General features: G+C 38.6%; 1 protein-coding gene across 3 annotated transcripts; it reads left to right on the plus strand.

The window, feature by feature from the left end:
- The first annotated feature begins 250 nt into the window (after positions 1-250).
- LOC123879392 (zinc finger protein 423-like) lies at positions 251-16,585 on the plus strand. Of its 3 annotated transcripts, XM_045927054.1 has the most exons (14): positions 251-465; positions 1,313-1,429; positions 2,624-2,845; positions 4,673-4,900; positions 5,639-5,808; positions 8,252-8,335; positions 9,900-10,034; positions 10,878-10,955; positions 11,959-12,150; positions 12,669-12,779; positions 13,505-13,616; positions 15,172-15,270; positions 16,207-16,398; positions 16,432-16,584. In XM_045927054.1, the coding sequence occupies exons 1-13, from the start codon at positions 349-351 to the stop codon at positions 16,357-16,359; spliced, it is 1,818 nt and encodes a 605-aa protein (XP_045783010.1). In that variant the 5' UTR covers positions 251-348; the 3' UTR covers positions 16,360-16,398; positions 16,432-16,584. The 3 variants fall into 3 exon arrangements, with proteins under 3 accessions (XP_045783010.1, XP_045783012.1, XP_045783009.1); XM_045927056.1 differs by having other exon boundaries at positions 2,705-2,845; positions 16,207-16,585; XM_045927053.1 differs by having other exon boundaries at positions 16,207-16,584.
- The last annotated feature ends 1,336 nt before the right edge of the window (positions 16,586-17,921 follow it).

Genomic DNA, 17,921 nt, shown 5'->3' on the forward strand with positions numbered 1-17,921 from the left:
CACACAGCACAATTCACTTCGCCAAAGACGCGTTGTTTGGAGAAAACACAAAAGTTTCCCTAACTTGTAAACAAATAACTACAAACTTGACATTGGCTTATCTGAGTAAAGCCCGACGAGAGAAAGAAAAAAAAAATGTCTTATGTCATTCTAAATGTTCTAGCGCAATCGAGCCACAGATGTATTTTGCGTAGTGATTATATACTCTTTGGTATTTTGTTTCAATATGTTATTGGTCTGTGGTCTGTGTTTTGTTTGTAGTAAACATTAGACAATCAAATTATAAAACAATAGTAATTTCGCAATAAATGATGTATTTGAATCAAGAGATTTTATAGTTAATTTATCATGGAGATACAAACAGCTATAACTTGTTGTGGGTGTCTCAACAACGGACGTAGGATGGTCAAAATAAGTGAAATCAATTTACAAAAAAGTTTTTCAGAAATGATCAATGAAAACCTGGTAATTAATTGCTTTTATGACTTAATATTAATATTTTTTTGTCTGTTTATATGTACTGTATGAAATTCATAGCGCACTTTCTATGTAAATTCATAATTTTGAATAGAATGTAAACATTATCGATTGAATTAGTAGGTGCTATGGTTGACCGCATTGTTTGTTTTTAGACGTTGAGGCGCTATGAATGATGAATCTAATATTGATTCTCAGTGATATAAAACTAATCTCATTAAGAGGGGTCTCTCCGTCACTCGCTCCATACAAACGTAGTTCGTCTCTCATTGGAATACTAACCAATCATACTCAATGGAATTTTGTAGAAACGTTTCGGGAGCTAATATCTATGCCTGTGGTTTTTTATATTTCCGTTAAAATATTCGGTTTCAAAGTTACGCGGTCTTAAAAATTCACATACAAATGTTTGAGCGCCTGCAATTTTAAACTACATATTTTTAGAAAATTTTAAAATTTTAAATCACCACAGGCACAGATATTAGTTTCTAGAATATGTCTGCAAAATTTCATGGACTTTGGTTGCTAAATATTCAAATGAAATTGGGACTACGATTGTATGGAGTAAGTGACGGAGAGAGCCCTGTTAACCGCCGACCCAAAAAGAGGGATGTTATGTTTGACGTGTGTATCTGTCTGTGGCATCGTAGCTCCTAAACTAATGAACTGATTTTAATTTAGTTTTTTTTTGTTTGAAAGGTGGTTTGGATCGTGTGTTCTTAGCTATAATCCAAGAAAATCGGCTCAGCCGTTTGAAAGTTATCAGCTCTTTTCTAGTTACTGTAACCTTCACTTGTCGGGGGTGTTATACATTTTTAATTTTCACTAGTTTCAGATATCAAATGGGGGTAGCCAACTATTTCAACTGTGCTTTGAGTGTGCTGCATTGCTGATGAAGTTTACAAGGTTCAAGCAGCAAGTTGCTGCTAGTTACAAAACATTCCAAAACTTGGTAAGTTTAAAAAAACAATTCATTATAGGCTAACATTTGGCCATATCACTTGATGGAAAGTGTCTGTCTGTCTGTCCGTCCGTCCGTCCGTTCGTTCGTCCGTCCGTCCGTCCTTCCGTCCGTCCGTCCGCCCGTTCGTCCGTCCGTCCGTCCGTCAAGAAAACCTATAGGGTACTTCCCGTTGACCTAGAATCATGAAATTTGGCAGCTCAGTAGGTCTTATAGCACAAGTACAGGAATAAATCTGAAAACCGCGAATTTGTGGTTACATCATTAAAAAAAAATAAGATGTGTTTTAATTTTTTAAGTAAGATAACTATGCCAAGTGGGGTATCATATGAAAGGGCTTTACGTATACATTCTAAAACAGATTTTTATTTATTTTTATGCTTAATAGTTTTTGATTTATCGTGCAAAATGTCGGCAAAAATACCCGAGTATGAAACGCTCAGTGCGCGAGTGACTCGCACTTGGCCGGTTTTTTTTTATCGTTAAGGGAACTTTGCGACATTGTTCCATAAAAAATTCGGATTCCAACTCCTCAATCCTGATGCCGCAGGGGATCTGACCAATCCACGCGGGCGAAGCTGCGGGCATCAGCTAGTAGGTACTAAGTTTTGACGTTTGTTAAACGGTCGCTGTTTTGACTAGCAGTCATCATCCCCATCATCATCATGATCAATCCATTTCCGCCCCACTACTGAGTACGGGTCTCCTCTCAGAGTGAGAAGGGTTTAGGCCATCGTCTGCCACGCTGGCCCAATGCGGATTGGCAGACTTCACACACCTTTGAGAACATGGAGAACTCTCAGTCATGCAGGTTTCCTCACGATGTTTTCCTTCACCGTTAAAGCAAGTGATATTTAATTTAAGAGCCTCAATAGCTCAACCGGTAAAGGAGTGGACTGAAAACCGAAAGGTCGGCGGTTCAAACCCCGCCCGTTGCACTATTGTCGTACCTACTCCTAGCACAAGCCTGACGCTTAGTTGGAGAGGAAAGGGGAATATTAGTCATTTAACATGGCTGATATTTTTTATAAAAAAAAAAAAAAAAAAAAAATTGCTTAAAACGCACATAACTGAAACTGTTAGTGGTGCGTGCCCGGGATCGAACCCCCGACCTCCGATTAGGAGCCGGACGTTCTAACCACTAGGCTACCATAGCTTTTTCCCCCATCATCATTTTTATTTCAGAGTTCGTCATTTGACAGAAAAGCGATACTCCGCCTCAGCACAAAGCAATTGCCCAATATAGATACAATGATAACTTCACAGAGTATGGAAGGTACTGAGGTTGTTGTGGAGCAAGTTAAAGAAGAGAGCGACACAGATGTGTTGGATGAAGGAGTAGACTGGACTGAGGGTGATATTAAAGAAGAGCGTTCAAATCATGAGGATGAGATACCATTGATTAAGGTACGGTGGTAGCGACGGGTCTGCCCGCAAAATTCAAATTCAACTTTTCATCTCTCTCTTCACAAATATAAATCTGCAATTAGGGACATTATATCCAAAACTGACTAGCTTCACTAGTCAGTTTTGTTTCGTTTTTGTTTTTACTTTATTATTTATGTTATCTACCTATTTTCTGTTCTTTTTCTATGTACCTTCTTATACCCGGCTATTGTGTGTTTTAATTCTGTGTTAACTTTTCTTTGGAGACTGTTGTGGTGTGCGTGCTTTGTATTTGTTTTGTTTATTGTTTATTATTAATACTGTGTGTCTCCAAAAAAATAAAAAAAAAATAAAAAACTTTTTCGCAATTGGTAAACTAATACGACAACGTAGGCTTATGGCATTCTAATTTTCGAGCCTCAATAGCTCAACCGGTAAAGGAGTGGACTGAAAAACGAAAGGTCGACGGTTCAAACCCCGCCCGTTGCACTATTTTCGTACCTACTCCTAGCACAAGCCTGACGCTTAGTTGGACAGGAAAGCGGAATATTAGTCATTTAACATGGCTAATATTCTTTTTTTAAAATATAAATAAAAAATATATATATATAAAAAAATTGCGCCAATGGCAGTATCATCTTCACAGGTTTATATAAAAATCTTTACTTGAACGGGTCCAGTTCAAGAAATTAGCTCTAGTATCGACTATAACCTACAAATTAGTCCATACTAGAGCTAATTTCTTAAACTGGACCCGTTCAAGTAATTTCGCGGGCAGACCCGTCGCTTGCCCCTTAACGTGGCCCTTCTTACGCGCTTGTCCATACAAACGTATTACGCCTATTATTCTATGACTAGCTGATGCCAGCGACTTCGTTTGCGTGTATGTAGTTTTTTTTTTAAATCCTGTGGGAACTCTATGATTTTGCGGGATAAAAAGTAGCCTATGTGCTAATCCAGGATATAATCTATCCCCATTCCAAATTTCAGACAAATCCGTCCAGTAGTTTTTGCGTGAAGGAGTAACAAACTTACACACACACACATACACACAAACTTTTTCGCCTTTATAATATTTGTTATTCTATGTCTATAACTAGGACACATATCGATTTATCTCTCCATTATTTATGCCCTAAAATAATAAATTTAGTCAAATTAAGTTTACAAAGTAAAACTCTGCGGTTGCTCTTTTCAAATGTTCAGCTTACAATCATATTAAAGGTGAACGCACACTTATCCGAGCCGAACGCGTCTAAAGAGTGAGAGAGAAACGAATTTTAGAATTATTTGTGTGAAATCTCATGAAACCTCGCACACTCTTCCGCGTCGAATCGTCCGAATTGGAAGAATATTTCATACTAGCTGTGCCCGCGACTTCGTTCGCGTGGAATAGTTACTTTTCGGGCAGCATATACTCTGTACGTTAAAAATGTTCGCCGTGATTCTTTAAATTGACATAACTTCTTTATTTATGAACCGATTGACATGAAATAAACACTAAATGTTAAGTGAAGCTTACTACAATATATTAGTGAAAACCGTATCTAAATCGAATAAGCCGTTTCTGATATTAGCGTGCACAAATACACGGACAAACAGACAAAAAAAAATAATTACAATTTCGGGTTCGGCATCGATATAATAACAACCCCTGCTACTTTTTTTTTTATATATTTCCATTGTACAGACACCACTTTTCTACAATTTTATTATATGTATAGATTTAGAATTCTAAAATTCGTTTCGTTTGACGCGTTCGGCTCGGATAAGTGTGCGTTCACCTTAAGCCATACAAACATACCATATTTGTATTCTATTGAGTTTTTCTGTACTATTTAATTGCAGATTAAGAAAAAAAAGAAGAAACCCAACGTTAAATTAGAGAAGTTAGAAAAGGACGGAGAACTAGAGTTCACAGAAGTGTTATTGGATGAGAAAGAGATAAAGCAGGAGAGAGCTATGTTAGCTTTGAGGGATGACTATGTCAACGCTATGTTCACATGCGATAAGTGTATATTAACTTTTCCTAATGAAGACGATTTGAAAGATCATGTGCTTGTAAAACATGAGCAGGTGAGAATATATCGTTTTACAAAAAGTAACGTTACGAAAAACGTTAAATAACGTTACGCGAAATAACGTTACGCGAAGTAACGTTACGTGAAATAATGTCACGCAACGTTACGCGAAATATGGTACAGTACTAGTACTTATATAACTCGCAACCTAACGCCGACTAAAACCGAATGTACACCGATGAAATACAGACCTTATTTCTTGGCAGACAAAAAATTCTCACGCTTATACACACAGAGGTTATGTGTTAATATTAAAAAACTGGCCAAGTGCGAGTCAGACTCTCGCACCGAGAGTTCCGTACTCGGGTATTTTTTCCGACATTTCGCACGATAAATCAAAAACTATTATGCATAAAAATAAATATCAATCTGTTTTTAGAATCTACAAGTAAAGCCCTTTCATATGATAACCCACTTGGTATAGTTATCTTACTTTGAAAATTGAAAATACTAATTATTTGTTCATGTACACATTTTAACTAATTGTTTTTGTGATGTAACCACAAATTCACGGTTTTCGTATTTTTCCCTTAACTTGTGCTATAAGACCTACCTACCTGCCAAATTTTAGGATTCTAGGTCAACGTGAAGTACCCTATAGCTTTTCTTGACCGACACGACTGGCGGATGGACAGACAGACAGACAGGCAGACAACAAAGTGCTCCTATAAGGGTCCTTTTTCCTTTTCAGAAACGGAACCCTAAAAATCCATCTGTATTTCTCTGTTTCCAGAACGCATCCCTCTACAAGTGTTCTATATGCACGTGTTCGTTCAGTTCGGAGGTATCGTACAACTACCACACAAACAAACACACACGTCGATACCAGTGTACCGTGTGTGCGGATAGGTTTACCAGCAAGCGATCCGCGATCAAACATTATAACCTGGATCATTGCCATGGGTGAGTCTAGATCCTACTTTATAATAATACAAGTGTAAATTAAAAATTTATAACACCCCCGACAAGTGAAGGTTACAGTAACTAGAAAAGAGCTGATAACTTTCAAACGGCTGAACCGATTTTCTTGGATTACAGCTAAGAACACTCTCGATCAAGCCACCTTTCAAACAAAAAAAACTAAATTAAAATCGGTTCATTAGTTTAGGCGCTACGGTGCCACAGACAGATACACAGATACACAGACACACAGATACACACGTCAAACTTATAACACCCCTCTTTTTGGGTCGGGGGTTAAAAATAAATACTAGCTGACACCAGCGGATTTAGGTTTTTCGAAATCCTGTAGGAACTCTTCGATTTTCCGGGCTAAAAAGTAACGTATATGTTTATACAGGGTATAATCTATTTCCATTCCGAATTTCAGCCAAATCCGTTCAGTAGTTTTTGCATGAAAGAGGAACAAACATACACACATACACATTACATACGTATATGTTAATACAGGGTATAATCTATTTCCATTCCGAATTTCAGCCAAATCCGTTCAGTAGTTTTTTGCATGAAAGAGTAACAAACATACACACATACACATTACATACGTATATGTTAATACAGGGTATAATCTATTTCCATTCCGAATTTCAGCCAAATCCGTTCAGTAGTTTTTGCATGAAAGAGTAACAAACATACACACATACACATTACATACGTATATGTTAATACAGGGTATAATCTATTTCCATTCCGAATTTCAGCCAAATCCGTTCAGTAGTTTTTGCATGAAAGAGGAACAAACATACACACATACACATTACATACGTATATGTTAATACAGGGTATAATCTATTTCCATTCCGAATTTCAGCCAAATCCGTTCAGTAGTTTTTGCATGAAAGAGGAACAAACATACACACATACACATTACATACGTATATGTTAATACAGGGTATAATCTATTTCCATTCCGAATTTCAGCCAAATCCGTTCAGTAGTTTTTGCATGAAAGAGTAACAAACATACACACATACACATTACATACGTATATGTTAATACAGGGTATAATCTATTTCCATTCCGAATTTCAGCCAAATCCGTTCAGTAGTTTTTTGCATGAAAGAGTAACAAACATACACACATACACATTACATTACATACACACGAACTTTCGCCTTTTTTTTTATAAAGAATATTAGCCACGGTAATCATGACTAATACTCCCTTTTCCCCTCCAATTAAGCGTAAAGCTTGTGTCAGGAGTGGGTGCAACAATAGTGCAACGGGTGGGGTTTGAACCGCCGACCTTTCGGAATTCAGTCCGCTCCTCAACCGTTGAGCTATCGAGGCTCTTTATAATATTAGTGTGAAAATTTTACGCTCGCTACGCTGCTGCTAATTATCCTATACAATATTCAATCAAAAGTATCCATATTTTGCTCGATTCAACCAAAAGCATTGACATTTAACTGGATTCAATCTCTAGTACCTACCGGTATTTAAATTAATTTAAAGTGATTTTTAATACAAATCAAAAATTGCGGGACCGGTATCTTCTGGGAGTTGCGGCCAATGCTTTGACCATTAACAGGGCTCTCTCCGTCACTCGCTTCATACAATCGTAGTTCCAATTTTATTTGAATATTAAGCAACCAAAGTCCATGAAATTTTGCAGACATATTCTAGAAGTTAATATCTGTGCCTGTGGTGTTTTAGATTTTTCTAAAAATATGTAGTTTCAATATTACAGGGGCTCAAAGATTTGCATGTAAATTTTTAAGACCGCGTATCTTTGAAACCGAATATTTTAACAGAAATCTGGAAAACCACAGACACAGATATTAGTTTCTAGAATATGTCTGCAAAATTTCATGGACTTTGGTTGCTTAATATTCAAACGAAATTGGAACTACGTTTGTATGAAGCGAGTGACGGAGAGACCACTCTTAAGCCACAGTCCGCCTTTATAAATAGTATAATATGTACCAAAATAGCGAATTTCAAAATGGCCACCATTTTGAAATTCTCTTATTTTTATACAATGAACCAAAAACTTAATTTGCTATAATCCACCAAACCTAACAAATCTGTATGGTGCAACATGCACCGCCCGCCCTCCCACTGATAAACAGGCAGGAAAAGTCAGCCACCAAGCAAGCCACACGCACCACCACCACGCAGCACCACACAAATCCCAACACCACTCGACGCACGTTTCGCCCCGACACCGGAGCATCCTCAGGAGATGTAGACCTTACAATTTTACAGTTTATCGTGGACTTCCGCAAAGTAACGCCTTCTTCTATACCACATTCTCCATTTTGGTTTTTATTATTTGTGGCGTATAGATTCACAATAGAAATAAATAGTCTGCAAAAATTTCAACTTATTACAAAAAAAAAATCAAGCTCGCTACGCTTTTATGATAATAATTTTTTTTTTCCAGAACAGCCCTTGGATATCAGTTTGAAGAAAATAATGAAATTACTGACCAGAATGCCGTAAAGGATCCTGAAGAAAATAATATAAGGTACATTATAGGGTCTAAGTTTTGGGAAAAGTGTCTTGATTTGATCCTAAGGTGATGACAGAGCCTCAATAGCTCAACCGGTAAAGGAGTGAACTGAAAACCAAAAGGTCGACGGTTCAAACCCCGCCTGTTGTACTATTGTCGTACCTACTCCTAGCACAAGCCTGACGCTTAGTTGGAGAGGAAAGGGGAATATTAGTCATTTAACATGGCTAATATTCTTTATAAAAAAAAAAGCCAAAAGGAAAGGTTATGATTTTAGCAGTCTATGTATGTATGTATGTGTGTATGTTTGTATCCAGATTCTGTGTGTTCCACCGCAGCGCCTAAACTACTGGGCCGATTTTGATGAATGAGGTGTCAATCGATTCGTCGTAAAGGTCCGGGTGACATAGGCTACATTTTATACGAAAAAAATTTACCTAACGGATGTTACATGAAAAAAAGTGGGGGTCTCCAAAAATTTTTTTGCTATTGTATCCAGTGGGATGTCAAATGAAGAGGAGAGGAGAATTCTGAGTTCTTAGATATAAATATAGTACAATGTTACACTTTTTATCCAACTAAGGCAAAGCCAAAAGAAAGGTTCATACTATTTTTTATTTTAATTTTTCTCTCTCGTCTGACTTTAAAAAGATTAGCCAATGTCATGTTTGTAGTTATTTGTAACAAGTTAGGGAAACTATACAAGTATGGACCCCGCCTGTGCCGATACTCGCCGACACACGCACGGCACCCCCTTAGAGCGCTTTCCAGTCAGTTTTAACAAAAAAAAAACACTCCGAAAAGGCAGAGCACGCCCGCCAGCTAACACCAACACAGACAAAGTCAGATAAAGCTTTTGACTTCAAATAAAAGTATGGACGTCGTCTGTGCCGGCGCTCGCCGACACACGCGCGGCGCCCCTTTAGAGCGCTTTCCAGTCAGTTCCACTACCAAAACACCAGTAAAACACAAATCCCGGCCACTTTTGACAAAAAAAACACTCCAAAAAGGCAGAACACGAGCGCCAGCTAACACCCGGACGAAATCCGGGTCATACTATATCTATCGCTATTTATTCGAATCCAAAATATTTTTATTCAATTGAACTTTTACAAGTGCTTTTGAATCGTCAAAATAATCTACCACTGGTTCGGAATGCCGTTCCTACCGAGAAGAACCAGCAAGAAACTCGGCGGTTGCTCTTTTCAAGTATTCAATTTACAATAATAATATTATAACTGTGGTTTTTGTGGCGCTGACTGTAATAAAAAGTCTCTGTATATTTTAAATGTAAATAATAATAAATAAATAAATAAATAAAATATAAAGAGGAAACCTTTGTATTTTTGTATGTTTGTATTGAATAGGCTCAAAAACTACTGGACCGATTTCAAAATTTCTTTTACCGTTACTTAGAGGGATTCTTCCAAATCCGTATAGGCTATATTTTATCCCGGAAAATAGTAAAAATGAATGTCCACCCGTGCGAAGCCGGGGCGGGTCGCTAGTTTACAATAATATCAGCAGTTCACGGGTAGTAGTCGGGTTCTAATGCTGTTTAACTGTATCTCATTTGCAGTACTGCAGAAGAAAACTCGTACCCATGTGAATTTTGTGCTAAGATCTTCAAATGGAAAACCTCTCTAAGAAAGCATTTGGAGAAACATCGAATCGAAACAGGACAAAAGAGAAAACCATATTGTGCACCTTGCAGGTATTGTGCTTACATTTTGAGAACCCACTCGCCATTTTTATGGTCTCTTACCTCAAAAGGTAAAACGGAACCCGTATAGGATCACTTTGTTGTCTGTCTGTCTGTACGTCCGACGTGTCTGTCAAGAAAACCTACAGGGTACTTCCCGTTGACCTAGAATCATGAAATTTGGCAGGTAGGTAGGTCTTATAGCACAAGTACAGGAATAAATCCGAAAACCGCGAATTTGTGGTTACATCACAAAAAAAATACTAGAATGTGTTTACGAAAAATTAATTTACTAAATCACATAATATAATAGATAGCGCAATCCGTCATTAACTTGCAGTTCTATATAAAAGTGTTAAGTATATCTTATACGATGGTACGGAACCTTAGTGTGTGAATCCGACTCGCACTTGACCGGTTTTTAAGGTTCCGTCTCTCAAAAGGAAAAACGGAGCTCTTATAGGATCACTTTGTTGTCTGTCTGTCTGTCAACAAACCTATAGGGTACTTACCGTTGACCTAGAATCATGAAATTTGGCAGGTAGGTAGTTCTTATAGCACAAGTACAGGAATAAATCTGAAAACCGCGAATTTGTGGTTACATCATTAAAAAAAAATTAAAATGTGTTTCAATTTTCAAAATAAGATAACTGTACCAAGTGGGGTATCATATGAAACGGCTTTACCTGTACATTCTAAACAGATTTTAATTTATTTTAACGCATAATAGTTTTTGATTTATCGTGCAAAATGTTGGAAAAAATACCCGAGTCCGGAACCCTCAGTGCGCGAGTCTGACTCGCACTTAGCCGGTTTTTTCATACATAATACCTATTTTACCTACAATTATTACAGGTTATCTTTCACTACGACACCAAATCTACAGAAACATGTCCGAACGAGTTCCAAGCATAAAATACAATTGAAACTAAGGTATGTAAAATACTTATATAACGCCGATGTACCTGCGCAGAAATCATATTTTCGAATCGCGTGAAAATATCTCAGCCAATCACAGCCAATCATAGCGCGCGTCCCAAGTTTATACGAATAAAAAATTTATTTATTTATTTATTTATGAATTCCAGTGTAAAATTTAAATTATTAACATTTTTTAGGGTTACAGACCCTCAAAAGGAAAAACGGAACCCTTATAGGATCACTTTGTTGTCTGTCTGTCCGTCCGTCGTGTCTGTCAAGAAAACCTATAGAGTACTTACCGTTGACCTAGAATCATGAAATTTGGTAGTTAGATAAGTCTTATAGCACAAGTAAAGGAATAAATCCGAAAACAGTGAATTTGTGGTTACATCATTAAAAAAAATACTAAAATGTGTTAAATTTTTCAAAGTAAGATAACTAAACCATATGAAAGGGCTTTACCTGTACATTCTAAAACAGATTTTTATTTATTTTTATGCATAATAGTTTTTGGTTTATCGTGCAAAATGTCGATAAAAATACGCGAGTACGGAACCCTGCTCGAGTCCGACTCGCACTTAGCCGGTTTTTTTGAATATTATCTATACATACAATAAAATTGTAGAAAAGTGGTGTCTGTACAATGGAAATATATAAAAAAAAAGTTGCAGGGGTTGTTATTATATCGATACCGAACCCGAAATTGTAATTAAATTTTTTTTGTCTGTTTGTCTGTGTGTTTGTGCACGCTAATATCAGAAACGGCTTATTCGATTTAGATACGGTTTTCACTAATATATTGTAGTAAGCTTCACTTAACATTTAGTGTTTATTTCATGTCAATCGGTTCATAAATAAAGAAGTTATGTCAATTTAAAGAATCACGGCGAACATTTTTAACGTACAGAGTACGTACTACACGCCTCGCGCCTGAGCGTCCGTGGCTATATAAAGCGCGCTGATTCCACGCGAACGAAGTCGCGGGCACAGCTAGTTTTAAATATATTTGATCCAGGAAACTCAACGGGAACATAGAAGCAAACGAGACAGGAGCAACTCAAAAGCAGTCGAAGCAAAAAACTCAGTTGATGGACGAAATTAAGTCAGCAGTAAATAACTCTCAACCCAAATACTTCTGTCACCAGTGCGATAAGGTGTTTCTATGGAGGGGCAACCTTTACAGACATCTGGAAAGTCACGCTGCAAAGTATGTATAACCTGTTCCTATCCATTCTTAATATTATAAACTAGCTGATACCCGCGACTTCGTTCGCGCGGATGTAGGTTTTTTAAAATTCCCGTGGGAACTCTTTGATTTTCCGGGATAAAAAGTAACCTATGTGCTAATCCAGGGTATAATCTATCTCCATTCTAAATTTCAGCCCAATCCGTCCAGTAGTTTTTGCGTGAAGGAGTAACAAACATACACACACACACACACACACACATACACATACAAACTTTCTCCTTTATAATATTAGTGTGATGCGAAAGTGTGTCTGTCTGTCTGCTACGTTTTCACGGCCCAACCGCTACACCGATTTTAATGAATTTTGGTACAGACTTGGGACTTTAGGGAAGGACAGGCTACTTTTTATCCCGGAAAAACACACGGGTTCCCTTAATACTCATCCGCTTCATCGATTTGTATGGATACCAAGGTAGCTTGCGTGATGCGTCCCTGTAATTGACTGTTTATACTATTTAGATTTTGTCTATTTCCAGAGCGAAGGGCGATCTAGTATGCAAGCCCTGTAATAGAACATTTTCGTCCATAGCTACGTACCAACAGCATATGAAGATCAGCAAGAAACACGCCTCCGAAAATGATTTCAAGTAAGTCTATGAGTCTAATGAGTTACAAGGAACCAAAAGCTTAATTTGCTATAATCCGCCAAACCCAAGAAATCTGTTTGGTGCAACATGCACCGCGCGCCCTCCCACTGATAAACATGCAGGAAAAGCCAAGCCACCAAGCAAACCACACGCTCCACCACCACGCAGCACCACACAAATCCCAAAACCACTCGACGTATGTTTTGTATATCATGGACTTCCGCAAAATAACGCCTGCTTCTATAGTACATACAAATGTAAATTAAAAATTTATAACACCCCCGACAAGTGAAGGTTACAGTAACTAGAAAAGAGCTGGTAACTTTCAAACGGTTGAACCGATTTTCTTGGATTATAGCTAAGAACACTCTCAATCAAGCCACCTTTCAAACAAAAAAATAAATTGGTTGTCTGTAAAGTCGGTTTACTGACGATAGTTGAACGTGACAACAAAGGCCCATTGTGCTTCTTTGTCGCTCGTTCCGCGCTCTCGCTTGCACTTCAAGCCTTACATGGAACGCCTCAGAGCAAGGTAACGCCGCATGAGTCATGTTTTTTCGTGCGTGCAGCCGGCTCTATCGAATTATAAGACGTTGTCACGTCAAAAAAACTAAATTAAAATCGGTTCTTTAGTTTAGGAGCTACGATGTCACAGACAGATACACATGTCAAACTTATAACACCCCTCTTTTTGGGTCGAGGGTTAGTAATATTATTTGTTGCAGATATATGTGCAGTGACTGTGGCAAGCGATTCCCCACCAAGTCACATTTGAAGGATCACATCAACTGGGAACACTTGAAGAATTACGTTTACACTTGCGACGAGTGTCAGAAGGTAACACAAGTTTTTGTAAACTAAAACTCGACTCATCATCCTGAACAACCCATTTCCGCCCCACTACTGAGTACGGGTCTCCTCTCAGAATGAGAAGGGTTTAGGCCATAGTCTGCCACGCTGGCCCAATGCGGATTGGCAGACTTCACACACCTTTGAGAACATGGAGAACTCTCAGGCATGCAGGTTTCCTCACGATGTTTTCCTTCACCGTTAAAGCAAGTGATATTTAATTGCTTAAAACGCACATAACTGAAGAGTTAGTGGTGCGTGCCCGGGATCGAACCCCCGACCTCTGTATAGGAGGCGGACGTTCTAACCACTAGGCTATCTCAGCTTCAAAAACTTGACTACTAGTGTTAAAAATATTCGACTACTAGCTGACGCCCGCGACTTCGTCCGCGTGGATTTAGGTTTTTCGAAATCCCGTGGGAACTCTTTGATTTTCCGGGATAAAAACTAGCCTATGTGCTAATCCAGGATATTATCTATCTCCATTCCGAATTTCAGCCAGATCTGTTTTTACGTGAAGGAGTAACAAACATACACACACATACATACAAACTTTTGCCTTTTGCGCGTGTGTGTGTGTGTGTATATTTGTTACTTCTTATAATTGCGCCAATTGTAGTATCATCTTCACAGGATTACATAAAAATCTTTACTTGAAATTGTTCAGTTTAAGAAATTAGTCAAAATAATGAGTTTGACATGAGTTACTCACAAATTAGTCGATACTATAGCTAATTTCTTAAACTGGACCCTTTCAAGTAAAGGTTTTTGTATAATCCTGTGAGGATGACACTGCTATTGGCGCAATTATAATGTTATAAGCCTACTTTGTCGTATTAGTTTACGAATTGCGAAAAACCAAATTAAATTTGAATTTCGCGGGCAGACCCGTCGCATCCAAATTAATTAATTATTTACTAGCTGATGCCCGCGACTTTGTTCGCGTGGATGTAGGTCTTTTAAAATTCCCGTGGGAACTCTTTGATTTTCCGGGATAAAAAGTAGCCTATGTGCTAATCCAGGGTATAATCTATCTCCATTCTAAATTTCAGCCCAATCCGTCCAGTAGTTTTTGCGTGAAGGAGAAACAAACATACACACACACACACACACATACAAACTTTCTCCTTTATAATATTAGTGTGATTAACGTCACTTTATTACGTCACCACCACAATTATCACCACTGTATCGTACAAAAACAATTTCGACCTTCAAAAAGAGTACAAATTGTACCTACAAAGGTTGCTTGGTAGAGATTGCTCCAAGCAATAAGGCCGCCTTTGCACACAATTGTTTTTTCTCTTTTCTTCTTTCTGTGTTGTAATCCTTTACATGTGTTTTTGTGTGCAATAAAGTGTTTCTATCTATCTATCTATCTATCTACTTTGAATAAATGACTTTGACTTTGACTTATTACTACAATCCAAGAACCTATTGAAGAAATAAACGTTTTTCTTCTTCTTTCTTTCTTTTCCTACCGAGAAGAACCAGCAAGAAACTCGGCGGCATATAGATACGCTGTATGTTTGTATGTGTCCAGGTGTTCAAGACCAGCAACTCGGTGTACCTGCACAAGCAAGCGGTCCACAAGAAGGACTGCATGGAGCACCTTTGCGACCACTGCGGCAAAGGGTTCCCTGTGAGTGTTTTAGGGTTCCGTACCCTTTTTTTAATTATTCAGATACAGATTAGCCCTTGACTGCAATCGCACCTGGTGGTAAGTGGTGATGGAAGGGGTATGGCAGTTTTCATTAATCAAGCCACGGCCGAAGTCTCCCATCAGATCAGTGATTTAGAAATTATATAATTCCAAAATTTGCCGGGAATCGAACTCGGGACCACAAGGCCACACTGCGCCAGGGAGATCGTCAAAAGGTAAAATGGAACCCTTAGAGGATCACTTTGTTGTTTGTCTGTCTGTCCGTCCGTCCGTCGTGTCTGTCAAGAAACCTATAGGGTACTACCCGTTGACCTAGAATCATGAAATTTGGCAGGTAGGTAGGTCTTATAGCACAAGTACAGGAATAAATCTGAAAACCCAGGATTGACGCCTTCGCGCCGACATGCTTAATAGTTTTATGTTTATCGTGTAAAATGTCAGAAATAATACCCAAGTACGGAACCCTCGGTGCGCGAGTGTGTCTCGCACTTGGCCGGTTTTTTTTGTTTATAAACAGATGGTGATGACAATATCATTTAGCTTCGGGATGGCAACCATTAATATTTCAGCGTGTAATTCTTTAACTTTTAATAAACAGCCGTGATAGCCTAGTGGTTAGAACGTCCGCCTCCTAATCGGAGGTCGGGGGTTCGATCCCGAGCACGCACCACTAACTTTTCAGTTATGTGCGTTTTAAGCAATTAAATATCACTTGCTTTAACGGTGAAGGAAAACATCGTGAGGAAACCTGCATGCCTGAGAGTTCTCCATGTTCTCAAAGGTGTGTGAAGTCTGCCAATCCGCATTGGGCCAGCGTGGCAGACTATGGCCTAAGCCCTTCTCATTCTGAGAGGAGACCCGTACTCAGTAGTGGGGCGGAAATGGGTTGATCATGCAAAGCCTTTATCTTTTCAGAATAACACGAAACTTCGCAATCACATACTGGGCATACATAGTGGCGGTGCGTTGCGTCAATGTCCCTGGTGCGACGCAAGATTCAGCTGGCAGTCGTGTCTATCGCGGCATGTTAGACAGAAACACAGGAATATCGCTAGCAAAATGAGTTAGCAATGAGTCACTAACGAGTCACTTATGAGTTACTATTGAGTCACTTATGAGTTACTATTGAGTCCCTAATGGGTTCCTGTTGAACCACAATGAGTTACTGTAGACAAACTATTTACTAATGTATAATGTGTGGATCATCTTATTATTATATTACTAGATAAGCCCGCGACTTCGTCCGCGTGGATTTGGGTTTTTTATGATCCCGTGGGAACTGTATTAATTAATATAAATCCATACTACATTAAGAGTTCCCACGGGATCTTTAAAAACCTAAATCCACGCGGACGAAGTCGCGAGCATCTTGTAGTGTATAACATTAAAATATACCAAGTGACAGAAAAACAATTTTACTATAATATTTCCAGCGTTTATTAAAACAATTGTAGTCGGGTTTTAGTTTTCAACTTTATCTTGTACTAGCTGATGCCCGCGACTTCGTTCGCGTGGATGTAGTTTTTTAAAAATCCCGTGGGAACTCTGATTTTCCGGGATAAAAAGTAGCCTTTGTGCTAATCCAGGGTATAATCTATCTCCATTCTAAATTTCAGCCCAATCCGTGCAGTAGTTTTTGCGTGAAGGAGTAACAAACATACACACACACTTAATATTAGTGTGATACAAAATATGTGAATCAAATCAAGACTTTATATTATGTACATTTTAATTTTAGTTGACTCAGCTTCGAATATCGATTTTACGAATCAAAAAAAAAAAAAAGATTCCGACGAATTGAGAACCTCCTCCTTTTTTTGAAGTCGGTTAAAAAGTGTGTTTTTGTAGTACCTATTCCATTGCGTGTTGTAAATCTAGTTCTAAGTGATAATTTAAATTAATGCAATTTTATACAGAAATTAAAAGAAATTTGAATAGTAATACCTTGGTTTTATTTACTACTAGCCGATGCCCGCGACTTCGCCCGCGTGGATTTAGGTTTTTAAAGGTCCGTGTTTGATTTTCCGGGATAAAAAATTGCCTATGTCAATTACAGAACGCAAGTTACCTCGGTACCAAATTTCATACAAATCGGTTAAGCGGATAGGTTTTTGGGAATCCCGCGGGAACTGTTTGTTTTTCCGGGATAAAAAGTAGTCCTTCCCCGGAATGTATCCTAAGTCTGTACAAATTAATCATTAAAATCGGTTCAACGGTTGAGCCGTGAAAGCGTAGCAGACAGACAGACACACTTTCGCATTTATAATATTAAGTATGGATGGTGTTGAAACGTGGACACTGACAAACGGCCTTGTCCACAAATTCAAAGTTGCTCAGCGAGCTATGGAGAGGGCTATGTTAGGAGTTTCCCTGAGGGATAAGATCCGAAATGAGGAGATCCGCAGGAGAACCAAGGTCACTGACATAGCCCAAACTATTGGCAAGCTGAAGTGGCAGTGGGCAGGCCATGCCTGTCGTAGAGGCGATGGCCGTTGGAGCCGGAAAGTCCTTGAGTGGAGACCGCGTATAAGCAAGCGTAGTGTGGGACGCCCTCCAGCACGATGGACCGACGATATAAAGCGGCTGGCGGGAAGTGGCTGGATGAGGAAGGCTGAGGACCGGGTGTGGTG

The sequence above is a fragment of the Maniola jurtina genome, chromosome 28 (assembly GCF_905333055.1).
Source record: "Maniola jurtina chromosome 28, ilManJurt1.1, whole genome shotgun sequence".
Lineage (NCBI taxonomy): Eukaryota > Metazoa > Arthropoda > Insecta > Lepidoptera > Nymphalidae > Maniola > Maniola jurtina.

Excerpts from the sequence above, each read along its gene's own strand:
- LOC123879392 (XM_045927053.1), top strand. The coding sequence starts at position 349 with ATGGAGATACAAACAGCTATAACTTGTTGTGGGTGTCTCAACAACGGA. Across the intron at positions 2,846-4,672 it reads ATGAGATACCATTGATTAAG|ATTAAGAAAAAAAAGAAGAA; the intron begins GTACGGTGGTAG and ends ATTTAATTGCAG. Across the intron at positions 5,809-8,251 it reads AACCTGGATCATTGCCATGG|AACAGCCCTTGGATATCAGT; the intron begins GTGAGTCTAGAT and ends TTTTTTTTCCAG.